The sequence below is a fragment of the Salmo trutta genome, chromosome 3, assembly GCF_901001165.1.
Source record: "Salmo trutta chromosome 3, fSalTru1.1, whole genome shotgun sequence".
Lineage (NCBI taxonomy): Eukaryota > Metazoa > Chordata > Actinopteri > Salmoniformes > Salmonidae > Salmo > Salmo trutta.
In genome coordinates this window covers 66484682-66505797 of record NC_042959.1, presented here as the reverse complement: position 1 = coordinate 66505797, position 21116 = coordinate 66484682, and the positions used below count along the sequence as shown (strand labels likewise).

Here is a 21116-nt window from a genome sequence, read left to right as displayed (position 1 = left end):
TTTTCTCCTTTTCACCCCAGTATCTCTGTTGGACATTCATCTTCTGCACATCTATCACTCCAGTGTTTAATTGCTAAATTGTAATTATTTCACTACTATGGCCTATTTATTGCCTTACCTCCCTTATCTTACCTCATTTGCACAACACTGTATATAGACTTTTCTATTGTGTTATTGACTGTTTGTTTGTTTATTCCATGCTTAACTCTGTGTTGTTGTTTGTGTCGCACTGCTTTGCTATATCTTGGCCAGGTTGCAGTTGTAAATGAGAACATGTTCTCAACTGACCTACCTGGTTAAATAAAGGTGAAAATAAAAAATCAAAAATAAATCAAAAATCTAAATGGACTAATACCAGATCTCCTACTTGTGCAGTGATAGGCTATCTCTTATATCCATTTGAGAGCTTGGGACTAGGTTCTATCTGCAAAAAGATGATTCTGAGATAATTGGCATTGAAGTTCCAAACACTCATTGGTTTGAATGGTGTCAGCAATTTTTTATCTTCTATTCTTTTGAACATAACAACATGAATTGTGGGGTATTTAGAGTACTGTATAGGTAGAGAACATTGAACAGAACAAGGCTACGTCAATAACATAAATCTAACAAATATGCAGATAGAACCTTATAGTCCCAAGCTCTTGGCTTGATAATAACTTATCGAAAGAAAGTGATATTATGGATCAGAAGACAACAGCAGCTCGTTAATTCAGACAAGGTTACCACCACTGTAGCCCTGGGGAAGCAGACAAGGTTACCACCACTGTAGCCCTGGGGAAGCAGACAAGGTTACCACCACTGTAGCCCTGGGGAAGCAGACAGGGTTACCACCACTGTAGCCCTGGGGAAGCAGACAGGGTTACCACCACTGTAGCCCTGGGGAAACAGACAGGGTTACCACCACTGTAGCCCTGGGGAAGCAGACAAGGTTACCACCACTGTAGCCCTGGGGAAGCAGTCAAGGTTACCACCACTGTAGCCCTGGGGAAGCAGACAAGGTTACCACCACTGTAGCCCTGGGGAAGCAGACAGGGTTACCACCACTGTAGCCCTGGGGAAACAGACAAGGTTACCACCACTGTAGCCCTGGGGAAACAGACAGGGTTACCACCACTGTAGCCCTGGGGAAACAGACAGGGTTACCACCACTGTAGCCCTGGGAGAGCAGACAGGGTTACCACCACTGTAGCCCTGGGGAAACAGACAGGGTTACCACCACTGTAGCCCTGGGGAAGCAGACAGGGTTACCACCACTGTAGCCCTGGGGAAGCAGACAGGGTTACCACCACTGTACCCTGGGGAAACAGACAGGGTTACCACCACTGTAGCCCTGGGGAAGCAGACAGGGTTACCACCACTGTAGCCCTGGGGAAGCAGACAAGGTTACCACCACTGTAGCCCTGGGGAAGCAGACAGGGTTACCACCACTGTAGCCCTGGGGAAGCAGACAAGGTTACCACCACTGTAGCCCTGGGGAAGCAGACAGGGTTACCACCACTGTAGCCCTGGGGAAGCAGACAAGGTTACCACCACTGTACCCTGGGGAAGCAGACAGGGTTACCACCACTGTAGCCCTGGGGAAGCAAAAAAGGTTACCACCACTGTAGCCCTGGGGAAACAGATAAGGTTACCACCACTGTAGCCCTGGGGAAGCAGACAAGGTTACCACCACTGTAGCCCTGGGGAAACAGACAGGGTTACCACCACTGTATAGCCCTGGGGAAACAGACAGGGTTACCACCACTGTATAGCCCTGGGGAAACAGACAGGGTTACCACCACTGTATAGCCCTGGGGAAACAGACAGGGTTACCACCACTGTATAGCCCTGGGGAAACAGACAGGGTTACCACCACTGTATAGCCCGGGGGAAACAGACATGGACAGAAGATTCCACTTCCCTTTTCATTGAAACTGATAGAGAATGTGGTGTTCTAATCAAAGTGTCCTTCTCTGAGTAATTGGATTTAGCCTGACAGGCTAATAGCTAGCGGCATCGCAGAATAACAGTCCCACCGACCGATCCCTGAGCAATTAAACGCTCCGTGGAGAGAGAGAGGGAGAGAGAGAGAGACAGAGAGAGAGAGAGAGAGACAGAGAAAATTGATCGGACACCACAGCCTCTAGGCAATCTGCTCTTCTTGTCTGAGGGATTTTTACAAACCATAGGCACACCGTTAGTGGGCATCAGAATATCTGAAAACCGATTATCAATTCATCAGCTACAGTCCCTCAATTATCCAATAGAAACTCTCGTTTGCAACTGTTGGACCACTGAATACACCCTAGATCAGCTAGATGCAGGCAAGAGTGCGCAAGGTGGTATTCAATGTGTCATTGTCGGACACCTTGATTACTCCAATTTTTATCTCGAACTGTGCACCTACATTGTAAACTTCATTCCTAGGCTAGTTTGTAGCAACCTCATGATGGGTATGGGGATAATTAGAGTATCATGTAGTAGCCTAAACCTATCGATGTTACATTGCGCTGGGTGAATGGAATTTGAATGACAGTCATCCAATATGCTGTAATAGAAATGCCATGCTCGTAAAAACAATAATCGTCCTCCCTCGTCTTAAAACGTCAATGACCGCCACTGAAGCTCATCCATCAAAACCTCCGTCCTCCATCATCCAGCCACCAGAAGCTCCCTAACCAGCTGACAGGGTCGTACATTACAGCTAAATGAACAGCCATGTTTACATAATGTAAACCCATGAAAACTCTTTCCCAGGCATACACATTGCCAGCATATCAATATGAACCATCCCTTCACACACATACACAGGACAAGTGCACAGCTAGTGAACGACAGTGAGTCAATAAGCAACAACAACAAATATTTTCCCAGTGGCACTGACTTTGCTGATAAATACTTTGTTGAGAGAAAATGTACTTAATACGATTGTGATGTGTTGTTGTCTCACCTAGCTATCTTAAGATGAATGCACTCGCTCTGGATAAGAGTGTCTGCTAAATGACCCAAAAATAAATAATAAACAGACTGGCACAGACGCCCTGACTCCCCTGCACTTCTGGTCGATTTTTCAAGAACTGTCGGTTTTTTTTCTGGCTGAGGCCCATGCTATTTCTGTTCTGCTCAAGTAGGCTACTTGCAGGAGCCAACTCTATTCTAGGACACGCCTGTAGCAATGTGCTTCTATGTTTGTAAACACAGGTGTGTGTATTTGTCTATACAGTATGTGGGATTATGGATGTATATGTGTGCATACTGTTGAAGTGTGTGTGTGCCTGTGTGTGTGTGTGTGCCTGTGTGTGTGTGTGTGTGTTAATGTATATATGTCCGTACAGTAGAACCCTGACCTCAGACAGTGGCAACCTGTAAAGGCTGTGTTAACAGCTGTGACTGGATGTGCTGCTGCTCTCTGTCACAGCAGGCCTCATAAAAGTGCTGATGCAGGCACCATGGCAACGTATTACAGACAGAACACTGGCTGTTGCCGGCACCATAGTGTTCAATAGCAGAAGAAAGATCAAGAACAAAGAAGCACAACTCAATTGAACACATTGACCTTCATCGAGGGAAGCTAATCTACTCTGGAAGTCCAGCGGACATAATGGCAATAGCCATTCTGGATATGAATGTCTGCTAAATGAATGTCATGTCTACTGTTTCATTTCCAGAGCCGTACTGTGTAAATCCCATTCTGCCTGTCTCCTGCCATCGCACTCTCGGCCTGGCGATGAGCAGCACTCCCCCTGGTCAGGTCTCACAGAGGCTTTAGGTTCATCTCCACAACATGAGCAGGAAATCCCAGTGGATTGGAGAGGTTTTGCTGGAATCCAGCAGGATATCCTTCCATTGCCTGCTTGACTCCCAGCAGCTCAGTGTGATCTGGGCATGAGGAAGGACTTTATCTGCTCCATGTTCCTTCTTTCACACGTCAGAATATCAACTGAGCTATAGGCTACCCACGCTAAGTCAGGTACAGATGTAGGATCTTCATTTGAGACAGTTATGTACAGCAGGAAAATAATCCTGCAGCAACAGGAAATGTGTATTACTATGTGGATTATAGTTAATGGAAATGTTTTTGTTTTTTTCATTTGGGCAAATCAAATCTGACATTTTAATCCTTGAATAAACTACAACTTTTACATTTCCTGGAAAGTTCTCCTACAACAGAGTGATCCAATTAAGATCCTACACATGTATCACTCCCCCTGGCACTGGATAATGCATTATCATTGTCACATTATTGCCAGTCAGTTACAGTATCATTTCCCTCCTGTTCAGCTCCACTTCCTGAGCCAGGAGGCCAGTAATCCTGGAGGATATCAGATGTTATTCACAGCAAACCCAACATAATCTGATTACAGTATATCATTTCAAAACACGGTTGAAATACAAACGTCAATCATCTGAATGTTACGCATTCTCTTTCCTCTCTCATTACCCATGATGCCTGAGGCTCAGGGCTGGGGATGACATAATTTATTCTCATGGTTGATGAGATGGACTGATGGTGTGAGAATGTTATGGGGGAATATGAGCTGCCACTCACACTAACCTCCATGCTCCATTGGAATAGACACTAAATGGGTCTGCTTATTGCCTGTGTCAACACCATGGGGGGTAGAGGCATTGCCTGACTGATGTTGGGGTTAAGGATTGGGCAATATATGTACCGGAAGAAATGTACCCATTTGTTATAATTTGCATATTCTTTGCAGATAATCAGGACGCTACTATGAACTTGAACTATTCATTGCATAATGAGCTCTGACTCGAATATGATCTGTATATTTCCCAGTTGCCATGGAAGCAAGGGGAAGGGATCCCCTTTTTTTCCAACCTTCATTCTCAAACTCTCACAGCGTCAGACACACCTTGCTACCAAACCCTCTGCTGTTGTACTGTACTGTGAAAGTCGTGGAGTTGAGTTCCATTTCCACCCCTTCTACGTGTCATGCCAGGAGAACAGACAAATATACAACTGCATCCTGAGTTCCTACGTGTCATGCCAGGAGAACAGACAAATATACAACTGCATCCTGAGTTCCTACGTGTCATGCCAGGAGAACAGACAAATATACAACTGCATCCTGAGTTCCTACGTGTCATGCCAGGAGAACAGACAAATATACAACTGGAAATCCCTGTAGCTCACTGCATATTTTTGAACTCAGTTAAGCAAAATTTTGACGCTAGTAATTACCCTTTCACTGAATGAGTGATGAATGAACCCGTCCATGTGATTCAAACGTGGTTCCACTAACAAAGGCCTGTCTCTTACGCTGCGTATTTAATCATTGGGGAGGGTAATGGGTTCAGAAGCAACTTTAGAAGTAAAGCTTGGATCAGTTTCAGATGAAAGGAGAGAGGAATGTCCCTGCCTGGTGTTGGTGGGTTGTGTGTTGTCATTCAACGAGGTGTCAGAACGAGGTGAGTACCAATGGAGGCTGTCGAGGGGAGGACGGCTCATAAAAATGGCTGGAATGGCGTGTAATGGCTGGAATGGAGTGAATGGAATGGTATCAAACACATGAAAAGCATCCTCTCCTCAGCAGCTTCCACTGGTGGGTAGATACTACGTTCAACATGTCAGTCCCACTGGTAGAATGTTACAGCTACTCTACAACACCTGCTCACTCTGACAGTGTCCAACTATAGGAAGGCTTTTGCTTCAGCCCAGCACTAACACACCGTATTCAAACACTTCTGATAAAAACCTTTGAATCAGTTCTGTCGGTGCTGGACTGAAACCAAAGCTTGCACAGTCCGCAGAGCTCCAGAGCTATAGGGTTTGAAAAAGCATAAGTCACTCAGCTCAATTACAGGTGAAAGGATACTTTCTGAATTTCACCCTAGCCACTGAAAACCAGATGCAGGGACCATCTCAGACTCTCTGTAGTGATGGAATTCTCAGCAAGGCAAAGGACACATTTGTGTGGGGATGAACTTTTTGGCAAGTTTATTTTAAGTGTACATTTTTACATTTTAGTCATTTAGCAGACGCTCTTATCCAGAGCGACTTACAGTAGTGAATTCATACATTTTTTCTCCGTACTGGTCCCCCGTGGGAATCGAACCCACAACCCTGGCGTTGCAAACGCCATGCTCTACCAACTGAGCCACACGGGTAACCGTCTACACGTCACTGTCAGTCTGAAGTGATGCCTCAAGACGTCCTGGTTTCAGTAAGCTGATATCTCTCAATGATAAAAATGCCTCTTCGTTATTCATGGAAACAGAAGGCAGTGAGAGAACACCTCTTACTCTAAACCTGAAAACAATGAATCATACAGCAGTCAGTGTGCAGCAGCCAGTCATTACTCATACGTGCTATCAGAGGCAGACCAAAAGGGAAGCGTGTTATTAGTTGGATATCCGTTCATTTACCTTTCCAATGAATGTCATTATTTATTTAACAGTGGTCAGCTCATCAGGTTAACCAACACATGTCGGTGCTAACAAGGTAAATCCCAGCTCTTCTTTCTTTTTAAAATGGCAGAGAATTAATGAGTTGTCTTAATTAATTTAGACACACACAGAAGCCAGGGTAGGACGGAATGGAAAGGCATCACAAGAGGCTGCTGAGGGGAGGACGGCTCATAATAATGGTCAGAACGGAGAAAATGGAATGGCATCAAACATCTGGAAACCATAGAAACCATGTATTTGATGTATTTGACACCATTCCACTCGTTACGCTCCAGCCTTTACCACAAGCCCGTCCTCCCCAATTAAGGTTCCGTCAACCTCCTGTGAATGCTATCAACAGGAGCAGTATGAGTTAGACTCAGCTGTCAATAACACATCAGCTATGTTTTTCTGCCACTCACAGGAGAGAGATTCAGGTGTATTTGCATATTCATAGAAACATCACTGTCAGTTCCTTGTTGGCTTCTTTTAGGGGGAACTCCCTCTAACCGCTCTCTCTCTCTGAGCAACTGTTTGTGTGTAGGCATGCAGCTGCACTTGATCAGACAAGATCATTTGGTTAGGTATAATTCTCTTGATCAATTTACTATATTTTTTACTAATGCCTACATGTGTGTAAGCTACAGGTCTTTATTTAAAAAGTAGTATTATTATTATTATTTTACATGCCTTTAGAAGCAAGCAATTTTTTGTGTCAATCTCGATTATTGGTCAGTGCTTGACTTGGACTGAAATAGGTGCCGGTTCTCATGTTTATATTTAGGAGCAGGAGCCCTAAAATACTTTTGAGCTAGTATTCTATAAGAGGAACAGGAGCCCAAGCAGTAGAAATGTTGAGATGCTGGTACTCAGCTCCAGTGAGCTCCTGTCCAAGTCAAGCACTGTTCTTGGTTCAAATTCAGGGTGTTGATCAGGAAAAATAGTTCTATTGAAAGACTGGGAGAGATGTTAGACTAAAGTAGGGCAGTGCAACAGGGTGGCAGGTAGCCTAGTGGTTAAAAGCATTGGGCCAGTAACTGAAAGGTTGGTAGTTCAAATCACAAAGCTAGCATCTGCATGCCTCTGTAAATTCATTCATTACCAAACAACTATCATTTTGACCACTAAACCAAAGAGTTAGACAAATATATCTTTCCTCTACTTCTCTGCTTGTCAAATGCGGAAACAGTTTATTCAGTATGGAACTTACATAACAGCAGTTTTACTAATGTTACCACGTGTTTTTCAAATTTTCCCAAACTACTGCCGTTTTGACCCTTTTCGCAACATTTTAGTGAAAAATAATGTCTCCTATATAAAATATTCCCCTACTTCTCTGCTTTTCAAATACGAAGTCGGATTTCAAATTGGGGCTATCAATCTGTAACTAGAGCCATTTTTGTAACCCATCGCCTGTCTTTCATGCCTCTGTAAATCATGTCAGAAGTTAGCAGATTTATTCATTACCAAACAACTATCATTTTGACTACTAAACCAAAGAATTAGACAAAAATATTTGGGATTAAAACCTTCCTCTACTTCTCTGCTTGTCAAATGCGGAGACAGTTTATTCAGTATGGAACTTATGTTACAGCAGTTTTACTAACTGCACTACCACGTGTTTTTCAAACTTTCTCAAACAACTGCCGTTTTGACCAGTTTCGCAACATTTTAGTGAAAAAAATGTCTCCTATATAAAATATTCCCCTGCTTTTCAAATAGCATACACAGCTAGCAAATTTAGTTCCTTGGAAGTTGTGGGAATGTACGTTATTGATTCTGGGAACAAAGCCAAAAGTTTCCTGACCATTAAAACTGAAAGTTATTTAAACACTGAGAACAGAAGTGAACATTTCTCCTGTTCTGGGAATGTACATTTTTAGGTTGTAGGGAGGTTCTGAGAACATTTTTCTATGGTTCCCTGAAGGTTTTCCTGGGAGGTTTTATTAATGTTCTGAGAACAGAAATTATAGGTTATTTGAAGTGAATTAAATAGCGTTCTGAGGCCATGTTTCAATAAGACTGCTAGCTTAGTTTAACTGTTTTGAAGTCCAAGCACAGATAAGACACATGGAAATGTATTTGCTTAGGCATTCATTTAAAAAAAACACATGTATTTTTATTGTGGCATGGCATGGCATTGGGCTCCCAAGTGGTGCAGCGGTCTAAGGCACTGCATCTCAGTGCTAGAGGTGTCACTACAGACACCCTGGTTTGAATCCAGGCTGTACCACAACCGGCCATGATTGGGAGTCCCATAGGGGGGTACACAATTCGCCCAGTGTCGCCCTGGTTTGGCAGGTGTAGGCTGTCATTGTAAATAAGAATTTGTTCTTAACTGACTTGCCTAGTTAAATAAAGGTTACTTTTTTAAATTATTATTGTGAGATTCAAACCTATGATCTTCTGCTCTTTATCCATGAAATTAGTCAACTGTGCCATCAGGATGGAGCTAGCATGACATGTTTTTTTTTACTCACAAAGCTGTTCAATTTAGTCTATTCAAACAGACCCTATGTCAAAGGAAACAAGCCCTCATTAAGATCAATTAATGGGTGAGGCCAACACACCTGAACTCACTTAACCAGATAGAGGACAGAGAGAGTTTTGTTGATGCTGAGAACAGAATGTATATGTTTTAAAATAATATTCTCAGAACGTTCTTTGAACTATACTCATGTTTTCTTGTGGTTTTTATGGAAAGTTTTCATAATTCTCTGAGAACATGACTTTAAATAGAACCACGAGGAAACCTGCAGAAAACGTTAAGCTTAAGTACTGAAATTCCCACAGAAGAACGTTGTTTCTTAACGTTCTCTGAACATTCTGAGAACATGACTTTGAATAGAGGAAACCTGTAGGAAATGTTATGGGAAGGTTGTATGCAAAATAACTGTAGGACAACCCCACTCTCGCCAAGCACTAAGAAACATATGGTTCTTAGAACATTATGTGCTAGCTGGGTACTCTAGTGACCTGCAGCACAAACTACATCAGATAACCATCCCTGTTTATATTAGGTGACTGGAAACCAGAACGACCCTGCCCTGTTAATCCATTCAGGGTGAATGAAGGATGCTCATAACTTCATACAGATGAAATAAAACCCCACCAGGTTCCACAGCTGAATTCAGTTGCGTAATAACGCAGATTGGCAAGAGCAGGTACGGTGACAGGTAGATATGACCTCAGTGTTGCTGGACATATTTGAATTACTGTTACCAACACATTTTCCTGCAACACTTGCAGAAGCTTTGATCGATGTAGCCTTTCCTACAACCAGTCAATTATTCAACCTTGAAAAAAAAGCCTTGAGAATCTACAGGCAGGTGTCACACATAATAAACTAGGCCTATGTAAAACTGGGGGAATTCCATCATCAGAAACATTTTGATCAACAAAGTGCACTATAACAGATATTATTAAAATATGTTCAATATCAACAATTTTCAATGCATGTTTATGCAAATACTTTGTCATTGATTCTAAACTCACCTTATAAAAACATGAACAAAAATAATCCCAAACCAGTGATGCTGACCAAAAAAAACTTTTCAAATTCAAAGACTCCGATTTGAGCAAACTCGGCTAAGAAAGATGACTTCACCACACAGAGAACCAAACCCCATTCTCAATCCATTGTTTATATCAGCAGCGATAGAGGAACCTGCCCTCTTGACGTTCAATGTAGTTGTGTCTCCCCCTTTCCTCTTTATGAAAGACGGTTGGAGAACAGTCCCAAAGATTATTTCACTGGCTCCCGCATCACTTCAGATGCACCCTCTTCTTCAATGAGGTGTTGCTGCGCACCGCGCTATCACTAACTTGACAATACTGCCCTCTAGTGACTGTCGTTTTAAATTAGTTTACAACTGCCACATTTGAAATATCCTGTGCTTCGTACCTGCCACATACTCTCAAAATGATAAATAGATGCTTTCACGTTAGTTCACCACTCTGTATTGATCTGTCAGAAAGCCATTCGTCAGATCTTGTTCACTCTATGGTAATCGGCCTCTCACACATAACCCTAGGTTTAGTGACTAATTGTTAGTAATTGCTCTTGAGGACAAGCAAGAGGATATGAGGGGTGTAAGCATTGATAGGCTTACGAAACACGTTTTTACTATACTGAACAACATTATAAACAACACATGCAACAATTTCAAAGATTTTACTGAGGTACAGGTCATATAAGGAAATCAGTCAATTGAAATACATTCATTAGGCTCTGATCTATGGATTTCACATGACAGGGAATACAGACATGCTTCTGTTGGTCACAGATACCTTAAAATAAAGGTAGGGGCGTGGAGCAGAAAACCAGTCAGTATCTGCTGTGACCACCATTTGCCTCATGCATGAACACATCTCATTGGCATAGAGTTGATCAGGCTTTTGATTGTGGCCTGCGGAATGTTGTCCCACTCCTCTTCAATGGCTGTGCAAAGTTGCTGGATATTGGCAGGAACTGGAACACACTGTCGTACACGTCGATCCAGAGCACCCCAAATATGCTCAATGGGTGACATGTCTGGTGAGTATGCAGGCCATGGAAGAACTGAGACATTTTCAGCTTCCAGGAATTGTGTACAGATCCTTGCAACATGGGGCTGTGCATTATCATGCTGAAACATGAGGTGATGGCGGAGGATGAATGGTACGACAATGGGCCTCAGGATCTCGTCACGGTATCAAATTGCCATTGATAAAATGCAATTGTGCTCGTTGTCTGTAGCTTAAGCCTGCCCATACCATAACCACATCGCCACCATGGGGCACTCTGTTCACAATGTTGACATCAGCAAACTGCCCGCCCACACAACACCATACACTTGGTCTGCGGTTGTGAGGCAGGTTGGACTACTGACAAATTTTCTAAAACTATTGACAAATTCTATAAAATGATGTTGTAGGTGGCTTATAATAGAGAAATTAACATTCAATTCTATGGCAACAGCTCTGGTGGGCATTCCTGCAGTCAGAAGGCCAATTGCACGCTCCCTCAAAACATGGCATTGTGTTGTTTGACAAAATTGCACTTTTTAGAGTGGCCTTTTATTGTCCCCAGCGCAAGGTGATGATGCTGTTAAATCAGCTTCTTGATATGCCACAACTGTCAGGTGGATGGATTATCTTGACAAAGGAGAAATGCACATTAACAGGGATGTAAAGATATTTGTGCACAAAATGTGAGAGAAATATGCTTTTTGTGCGTATGGACAATTTCTGGGATATTTTATTTCAGCTCATGAAACATGGGACCAACACTTTACATGTTGCGTTTATATTTTTGTTTAGTGTACATTGCTATGAAATCATTGGTAGGCTATTTCCATGACATTATTGAATGATCAATAAAAATGAAAGGGTAAATGTGAGTATTTATTGATATTATATCAACGTTATTGGGGGGAGAGGGAGGGGGTAGAAATGTGTCATAGCAGATGGACTGCTTTCTGATCAGTTACAGTTACAAAAGCTCATTCAACTTCAAATCATCCGGAGTTATAGGAGGACGGCTCATTGTAATGGCTGGAAAGAAATGAATGGAACGGTGTCAAACGTGGTTTCCATATGTTCGATCTGTTTGATAACGTCCCATTAACTCCATTCCAGCCATTACAATGAGCCGTCCTCCTATGGCTCCAGAGCGACGACAGTTAATTGATTCATTTTAAGATAGCTAGGTGAGAGAATCACATACAGTATCACAGTCATAGAAAGTAGAAGTTTTCCTCAATAAAGCAGCTATCAGCAAAGTCACCTGCTGCAACCCCTAATGGGTTGGGACACTGCCTGAGGTCACCTAGATAAGATTACTATCATGTACAATGACATTTTAGTAGATTGATTTTAGGAAAGTTAATAGTTCATCGTCATTTTCAGGGTCATGTTTTACTGTTTTGTTGATACGGTGGATTACCTTGAACAGAAGCTGTTGGTGGAGTATTTTGGACAGCAAAGATTTTTTTTAAACTAAGATCTGTCTACTGAGGTACAAGGCATAGAAGTAGAGGCTGTCAAATACCTTGTTTAACCTCAGGGCTCTGGCATGCTGTTTAGAGCATCATTACAGGGTCCTACCTGACCCATTACTTCACTCACAACTAAAGATAACTCTACCTATATGCTGAGTAGCTGAGTAGACAGATCTTAGTCTTGGGTTAATGACACTCTTGGGTCCATAGACTAATTTCTAGGCATCTTAGGTGAAATCTCTCTTCAGATAACAATTGATAACACCCCTCCTGTCTATTAAAGCAAGGCACATTCAAGGTTTGTCCTTTGAAGATAACATGTGTTCTGAGTGTTATCTTCCTGACCACAATGATGACTATAAATGACATCCATCTCGCCCAACAGGATTAGTTAGTGCACACAAGCCAAGACATCAAGATGTGGTTGGATTTGTATTTGGGAATGGCAGTTTTTCTCAGTGTAGAGTGCAAACCATTGAACAAGGGGACACACAACAAGTTGCTGGTGATCTCCTTTGATGGTTTCCGATGGGACTATGATCAAGACGTAGACACCCCTCACATGGACAAGTTAGTGGAAGATGGAGTGAAGGCAAAGTACATCACCCCTCCGGCTATCACCATGACGTCCCCATCTCACTTTACCACCATAACTGGTAAGGCAGAAGAGTTACAAAATGCTATTGACTTGTTGCGTGCATTTGAGTAGCTTGTTTGAAGTTCTCAAATAAGAAGTATTTCCTTGGGTAAAATGTGACTACGGGCCCAAGTTACTGTTTCAAAACTGGTTTTGAAGTCAAATGTAGCCCACTACTGTTGATGGATTATTGACAATTGATTTCTTTGGCCAAATATTTCCATGTTTTCATATAAACAGTTTTGTTTGTGGCATGTGCCCAGAAAATCCCAGTCCTGACCATGATCTCACTCACGTTACAAAGTAGCCTCACTTGCCAGTGTTCTGGCTGGCAGGTAGCCTAGTGGTTAAGAGTTGACTAGGTGGAAAATATGTTGATGTGCCCTTGAGCACAGCACTTAAGCATAATTGCTCCTGTGTGTCGCTCTTATCTCTGCTAAATGACTAAAATGTAAATGAAATGTTCTTTCGGATTTTTAGGACAATCTAATGTCATTCTGCCCCTGAACAAGGCAGTTAACCCACTGTTCCTTGGCCGTCATTGAAAATAAGAATTTGTTCTTAACTGACTTGCCTAGTTAAATAAAGGTAAAATTAAAATTAAATAAATCAAATGTACACTGTAAATGGGCACATACTGTACATATCCTTCGGGTCCTAATTATTTAAATACAAATCTCTTCAAACTTGCTGCTTACTTTATTTCTGGGCAGTTGACCTCACTTTAATCTGACCCTAGAGTTATTCCTGAGAAATGGAAATCACCTTATGTTTTCATTTGTTAATGCAGGAAAAACACACAAATCTACAGACAATTTCTAAATGTTCTCTTATATGACAGTGATAAAAAATAATTATAGTACAGCAATTAAAGTTGTAAATGCCATCTTTGATATCCTTGATAAGACACATCATTGAGGTTTTGGATACTGTTTATCATAATGTCATGACGAAAAGACAATTCAAACTGGAAGGTTGTTGGCATTAGAAAATATTTACGTCATTCTATTTTCTTCTCATATCTCTCACAGGGAGATGGATAGAGGATCATGGAGTTGTTCACAATATGATGTTTAATTCCACAACTCATCAGAAAGTGGGCCATAAAGCTACCTTGAAGAGGTCTGAGTGGTGGGACAATGGAGCCTTACCGTTGTGGATTACAGCACAAAACCAGGTGAGGAACTGGTCAGGATTTCATCCTGGACATAAAATATCAAGTGTTATTTGTCTAATATGCAGATTTAGCTTACAGTCCTCCTACTGACAGCTACAGAAACCACTGTCAGACTATTACATTGACCCCCCCTCCATTTGTTTTGTACACTGCTGCTACTCGCTGTTTATTATCTATGCATAGTCACTTCATCCCTACCTACATGTACAAATTACCTCAACTAACCTGTACCCCTGCACACTGACTCAGTACCGGTACCCCCTGTATATATCCTCGTTATTGTTATGTTTTTGGGTTACTTTTTATAATTTATTGAATTTTGTACATTAGTTTATTTGGTAAATATTTTCTTAAACTCTTCATGAACTTCACTGTTGGTTAAGGGCTTGTAAGTAAGCATTTCACGGTAAGGTCTACACTTGTTGTATTCGGCGCATGTGACAAATAAAGTTTGATTTGACTTGATTATTTTTACGTGAATGAAGTAGCTCTGATGAAAGTTAAGACCCTACTACACCCTGTAATTAGAAGCATACATACAAGCATACATACCTTTTCTTCTCTTTCAGGGCCTGAAAACAGGTTCCTTTTTCTTTCCAGGAGGAGCCGCCAACTACAGTGGTCAATGTGTAAACCGGGCGGTGGTTGAGGAAACAGGTCAACAAGATGATAACGAAACAGAGTGGCATCAGAATATTGACACTGTGTTGAGCTGGTTCACCGAAGAAGATTTTGACTTTGTGACTCTGTACTATGGAGAGCCTGACAACGTGGGTCATGCCAAAGGACCAGACCATCCTGACAGGAAAACCATAATAAAGCAGATTGACCGCACCATCGGATACCCGAGGGAGGCCATCCAGCGAGATGGTTTGACAGATAACCTGAACGTCATCATCACCTCTGACCATGGCATGACCACCGTTAAAAAAAGACCTCTTGTAGATGAGATAATCCTCTCTAAATACCTGAATTTCTTCAACTTGGTTTATTTTGAGCTCCTTGACTACGGCGGGTTTGGAATGATCACACCGAAGAAAGGAAAGGAACAGCAGGTTTATGATGCTCTCATGAAGGCCCCAAACCTCACAGTCTACAAGAAGGAAGATATGCCAGAGAACTTTCATTTGTCCAAGAATGACAGAATGCAGCCTATTATTGTCATTGCTGATCTAGGTTTCAACTTAAACTTGGTAGGTACTGGTATTAACTTTAAAGACACTTCATATAGTATGTATAAAGTAAAAAATGGTAAAGTAAAAATATCACAGATTAAAAAAATAAAAACAATTATGATATGCATGTAATTTCAACAACGGTTGATCGTCTACGTGAACAAAGGAGATCATGGATTCCATATGGACGAAATGGACATGAAGACCATCTTCCGTGCTTTTGGACCAGATTTCAAGAAGAGTTATCTGTCCGAGCCCTTTGACAGTGTCCACATCTACCCTCTAATGTGCAAGCTGCTGCAGATAGGGAGCCATTGTTAGGGGCTGGACCTATCTGTCACTGAGGGCATGCTGCTTCAGAACGGTACGAGCTATGAGCTTCTAGAAAGCATATTAGTATCAAAATGCATGACAGTGTCTATTAATTCATTCTAATACAAGAAGATATCAACCTTAATGTGTGCTCCACTGATGATACTTCTGGTATAAGATAATTATCAAGACTGACATGAGAAATGGTTATATCACATAACTAATGGCACCATTCTTCTCTACACAGGTGGGAGAAGAAATCAGATGTCCCTTGGTGTTTTGGCATCGATATTTGTCTACATTTTATTTGTCATGTAGTTATTTATGATGTCGGTTATTTTCCGTAATGTTCGTTAACTGAAAAGAATTGCATAGTTGAATCAATCATAACCAACATATATTTTTAAGGAGAATCACATTCACTATGATTTTCATCAACAATATCCATCTGATTGTATTATACACTCAGTTTCCAGTTTATTAGGTACACCTATCTAGTACCGGGTCAGACCCCCTTTGCGCCAATATACCACGGCTAAGGGCTGTTCTAACACACGTCCTGGACACAGCCTTTAGCCGTGGTATATTGGCCATATACCACAAACTCCGGAGGTTCCTTATTGCTATTATAAACTGGTTACCAATGTAATTATAGCAGTAAAAATAAATGTTTTGTCAAACCCGTGGCATAACTGCAGTTACACTGCACTCTGACTGCTCTTTCAATGGCAGTCTGACCAGGTGAAAGCTATGATCCCTTATTGATGTCACTTGTTAAATCCACTTCAAATCAGTGTAGATGAAGGGGAGGAGACAGGTTAAAGGGGGATTTTTAAACCTGATTGAGACATGGATTGTGTATGTGTTCCATTCAGAGGGTGAATGGGCAGGACAACATATTGAGTGCCTTTGAACGGGGTATGGTGGTAGCTGCGCTAGGCGCACTTGTTCTTCGTGTTTTGTACAGTCAGTGTATGTTTTTCACATTGATGCAGTTCATTTTTGTCATGGCCAAGGTTATTGCCGGGTGAAGTGGTGACTTGACATTTAAACAACAAGGGTGAATAGGCTATGGGCTATTGCCTAATGGAAAAGATATGATTTTGAAACCAGCCATGATGAGTGGCTACACTTGTTGTGGTCATGTGACGAAGCAGGACCGGTTAGGTCAAACGGAGAGTGAGCGCGCCCTGCATTCTATGTGAAGTTAAACTGCTGTACAACCACTTCAGTTTTGGATCCGTGCGTGTCTAGGGTACTCAGCCTACATTACAACTAGTCTCTGTTGTTTTAAGCTATGGCTGAATGTTTTGGGAACGACATATATATATTCTACAATTGACTTTATTCTAAGAATTAAGAAAAAATGTTACATTTCGTCTTGCAAGATGTCTCAAACAACACGGAGCAAAACACAACAACTCCTGAGGACTGGACTGTTGTAAGTAATTTACAAGTATTGTGTTAAGTATTAAGTATTGTGATTATTCATTTGTAGTTGTCCTGTATTTAAACTACTGTACAGTGTACAGCAATGTGTATTTCTAAGTTGTAGCTACATCGTTGCCACATGTGTCTGCTGCATGGCTTTGGGGGGTGGGACCACCCTCTCGCACTGTAGAAAGTGGATGAGATTATTCTCCCCAATTGACCAGAGTAGTGTTATAGGATCTGTTATAGGATCTGCCTCGCCCTCTGCAGGTAGGGATAGTGACTGTTTTGGTTTCTAATCAACACCTTTCCCCTGTAAAGGTGTACTTTGCAGTCAGATGGATCCAGATGATAATGGCAGTGCTAAGGTAAGCAGGGCACAGCATTTACAACCTCTTTGTAATTGTACAATCTGGTGATCACACAGGTCAAGTCAAGAGCTCTTCCCAATGTGTTTTTTGTTGTTGTTATTTGCAGCATTGTCGGTTCAGGTTCCATAATTGTTTATGCAACTTTCCAACACCTTATAAGGACACCTGAGGTTAGTTACAAACACTACAGATGATCCCCTCTACAGTTGGTTTTAATTGTTTCCTCATTTAAGCATATATTATAGCCTACCTTAGTTGGTAGAAAGGCGCTATATAAATCCAATTGTTGTTGTTTTTATTAATAACAATATTATTAACCTACCTACAATACCATGACTGTGCTTTAGACTCCAAAACAATGCCCAATACTACCTCCTCTGCAGATCCAGCCATTGTTCTTACTGAGTGTGACAGACTTGCTGCTGGCAGTCAGCTGGCTGATAGGAGCAGTACTGTTCACCCAGGACTGTGATAGCCATGCCACCTGCTACAACCTACACATCGTTGAACAGGTATGTACACAGACATATAATACATTCATTTACAGCAAGAGTTGACTTCATGTTTCACTCTGAGAAATAGATGACCAAGGCCGATCTAGATCCGGCCCAAATGAAGTAGAGCAGCAAATCTAGCCCAATTTGACGCCTCTTCAATTCTGTTAGATCGGGACAAAGGAGTCTGGATGTGGCTGACCCATTTCCCTTGTACTTTTGCACTGGAATATTCTGTCCCAAAAGGGAACATGATATATAACCCCACAACAAAACCAATGATGGTCCTAGATATCTAATCTCCATGGATACGCAGAAAGGGAACACCATTCCATTGACACGTCATACCATGCTTCTCACCACTAAAATAGAAGTAAATGTTGGTTGATTCATGGTGACCACTGACGGAGAACCCCTGTCTTTTAACAGATGCTGTATATGACCTCGTTCTTCTACACATTGAACTATGTATGGACCCTGTACTCTGGGCTAAATAACAGATTCTACAGTAGCCTTCATGGATACCCAACCCAAGTAGGTGCTACCTGATAAATGATCGTTTTAATGTCTTACACATTTGGTTGTCTGTAATTCCCCATATTCAACTGTTTGGTTAAAGTCTGGTCTCTGTTTTGTTGAAGTGTGCCACCAAACTGAGAAGTTTCAGCAAGATTGCTGCAGTCCTGTCATGGTGAGCATGGACTATTTCACAGAAAGAGTATTTCATTTACATGTATTTGTTTAACCAGGCAAGTCAGTTAAGAACAAATTCTTATTTACAATGACGGCCTAGTATATGCTTGACCTATTTAAAGTTCAGTAGATGTCATTATGCATCCAATAGAGGGAGTATGCTAAATGTCCTGTCCCCGTTTCTCCTCCAGTGGCCTCCCCGTGCTGCTGATGCTGCCAGTGTTGGTACCAGGAAACATGGACCACTGTTACACAAACTTCAGCCAGCCTTACAAGTAGGTCTGTAGCATGCATCAAAGTAGGAGTATTATCATGAAGCGAGATTGCTTTGGGATAGAGATAATTGTGTGTCAATAAGGTTTGCAGTTTTAGTAAGGCAATCAGAATTCATATCACGCACTTCCGTGCTAAATGTTTGGTCATTTTTAATGTTTTTTTATACATATCTCTTGTTGATTTGAGGTGCATAACAGTTTGACTAATGTCCCTCTCCCTGCATATTAGGTGCCTTCTAATGCACACGGAGGCACTCTTCATGTCCACTGACTTGAGCAAGATGGAGGTGGACTCAGCTTGCCGCCTGGTACACATGTACAGTATTGCTGTCTTCCTGGCAGCGTTCCTCCTCACCTTTGTTGGCATTGTGGTAAGTCAGCCTATCCCATGGTTACCATCTTATATTTATTTTACTCAAACGTATCTTGGCTTCACACTTCTTTTGTCTACACCAGGTGCTCATGGGAAAAGCCCGCACTGTTTACAGACGTTGTGTGAGTTCTAGTGGTTTCCTAGGCGACAGGCAGTGGGCGTCGCTTCGTGTTCTGGACCGACACATGCTCCTCTACCCCTCTGTCTTCTTCTTCTGTTGGGGCCCAGGTAACTACAGTACTGTTCACCCAGCTCAGAATCCTAGGGCCCCCCCGGGCTTGCTAAAATATTTGTAGCAGCTGAAAATCACATTCTCCTTTTTGATATATTGCCTTATTTACCTTTTCATTTCAGCAGTCTTTCTGGCAGCCATGATTCTGTACAACCCCAAATCAGTGGAGGGAGTTGTGGGCGTCATTCTGTACATCTTACAGGTAAAACTGCCAGCTGCTCTGAAACCTACATCCAAGACGTGTGCAACCTCAGTCCATGGCTTAACTTTTACTTCCTCATCTTCATCCCAGGCCTTCACCTCATCCTCTCAAGGCCTTCTGAACTGTGTGGTGTACGGCTGGACACAGACACACTTCCGCTCAGCTAGCAAAGATGCTCTAAGGGACATGGACACCCAGACGCCACTTCTGAGATCTCAGAAGAAAGGCTATAAAACTCTATGGTCAACACCATCCCCCAAACCAGATGATATAGAAGGATCTGGTATTCTACCGACACCACATTAACTTACTATGGCGGTTGTGAAACTGGCAAAAGAAATTAAACAAAGCCTTTTGTGCCAGACTGGGAGTGACGGTTTGGTTCTGAATCTTGGGGACAGTACCTTGGGAAGCACCTGTTATACCAATGAAGCAAGAATACCCAAGGCTGTACACAAGGGACAGCAGGGTCAAACCAGACAGAGGCTGAACTGCTGAGGCGTAAAAAAAAAGGAAGAACCAGGGAATTTACAACGAGAGGAAGAGCAGCTCTGAAACAGGATCTGAGAGCTCTGTACTTTCATGGGAATCAGAGTCACTCCCTCCCTCACTTGTTTTGACTGCATCGGTCGTGCAAACATTGTCTCTACATTAGTGTTTAGAATTTCCCACAGTAGTTGGGGACAGCCGAGGATATTTGTGAAAGGCTTTGTAACGGACTGGCATGTCTTTGATTTAGAGGGGCCCTGATTGAGCCCAACCTAGTGGAAACAGTGAGCAGCCTGTCACTTTTCATCTTGATGGAACAAAGGAACTCCATTCACAGAGATGCTGCTTGACGTACGAGTTTGGCCCGTGGTGTTGTGTGATGGTCGTAGATACGCAAGCGTGTGTAATGTTTAGTTTTCGCCATGCATGGGCTTGGTCACAGAAATGTTACTGTAAGTTTATGCTCACTCCTTGAGTTCAATTCTAAACTTTATCTATCAAAGGGGGCAATTATTGCCTTGCATAAAATGTGACAGGCATGACAACGGGATAAATACATCACCACAACATACAATTTATTTTTTTCTGAGATGCAAATGAAACTGAATGAAAAGAATGTGAATGTACAGTCTGTCAATGCATTGGACTTTATTTCAGTTTAACTCAATCCATCAATATGAAATGGGCATTGCAGCTAAAATATAGTAACAGCTGCAGCCTCATCAAAACAATAAAATATTGTTTCACTCCCACATCCGACCAGCTGCATCATGGCAGTTATCAAAGATGAGGCTGTAGTCAGTGCCTCCAGCTTTGACGAAATCAGAGACCGTCTTACTTCCTCTGAAGTTTTTGGTTTCAACTTTCTGCAAAAAGTTTTTAAA

The 21116-nt window shown here is 42.0% G+C and overlaps 3 protein-coding genes across 7 annotated transcripts in view; 2 read left to right on the top strand and 1 right to left on the bottom strand.

Annotated features, from left to right (window-relative positions):
• The window catches only part of LOC115184763 (copine-4), a 98747-nt gene extending 88573 nt beyond the window's left edge, over positions 1-10174 (bottom strand). For both annotated transcript variants that reach the window (XM_029745446.1, XM_029745447.1), the window contains exon 1: positions 9886-10174. The gene's annotated coding sequence lies outside the window, so the exon portion shown is untranslated. The remainder of the gene's footprint in view (positions 1-9885) is intronic.
• Positions 10175-12716: 2542 nt separating this feature from the next.
• LOC115184746 (ectonucleotide pyrophosphatase/phosphodiesterase family member 7-like) lies at positions 12717-16233 on the top strand. The gene is made up of 5 exons (XM_029745445.1): positions 12717-13027; positions 14040-14185; positions 14755-15378; positions 15527-15724; positions 15920-16233. The coding sequence occupies exons 1-4, from the start codon at positions 12790-12792 to the stop codon at positions 15560-15562; spliced, it is 1044 nt and encodes a 347-aa protein (XP_029601305.1). The 5' UTR covers positions 12717-12789; the 3' UTR covers positions 15563-15724; positions 15920-16233.
• Positions 16234-16568: 335 nt separating this feature from the next.
• Positions 16569-21054, top strand: LOC115184664 (transmembrane protein 116). Of its 4 annotated transcripts, none has more exons than XM_029745441.1 (11): positions 16569-17113; positions 17425-17471; positions 17581-17644; positions 17858-17986; positions 18398-18502; positions 18610-18659; positions 18853-18936; positions 19166-19307; positions 19393-19537; positions 19667-19743; positions 19834-21054. In XM_029745441.1, the coding sequence occupies exons 1-11, from the start codon at positions 17039-17041 to the stop codon at positions 20047-20049; spliced, it is 1134 nt and encodes a 377-aa protein (XP_029601301.1). In that variant the 5' UTR covers positions 16569-17038; the 3' UTR covers positions 20050-21054. The 4 variants fall into 4 exon arrangements, with proteins under 4 accessions (XP_029601301.1, XP_029601300.1, XP_029601299.1 ...); XM_029745440.1 differs by having other exon boundaries at positions 16570-17113; positions 19664-19743; XM_029745439.1 differs by having other exon boundaries at positions 16571-17113; positions 19667-21054.
• Positions 21055-21116: the final 62 nt, after the last annotated feature.

Bases quoted from the DNA above. Each gene is read 5' to 3' on its own strand.
- LOC115184664 (XM_029745438.1), top strand. From the start codon at position 17,039: ATGTTACATTTCGTCTTGCAAGATGTCTCAAACAACACGGAGCAAAAC. The intron at 17,645-17,857 runs GTTAGTTACAAA...CCTCCTCTGCAG, and splicing joins ACCTTATAAGGACACCTGAG to ATCCAGCCATTGTTCTTACT. The intron at 18,660-18,852 runs GTGAGCATGGAC...TTTCTCCTCCAG, and splicing joins ATTGCTGCAGTCCTGTCATG to TGGCCTCCCCGTGCTGCTGA.
- LOC115184746 (XM_029745445.1), top strand. From the start codon at position 12,790: ATGTGGTTGGATTTGTATTTGGGAATGGCAGTTTTTCTCAGTGTAGAG. The intron at 13,028-14,039 runs GTAAGGCAGAAG...TATCTCTCACAG, and splicing joins TCACTTTACCACCATAACTG to GGAGATGGATAGAGGATCAT. The intron at 15,379-15,526 runs GTAGGTACTGGT...ACGTGAACAAAG, and splicing joins TAGGTTTCAACTTAAACTTG to GAGATCATGGATTCCATATG.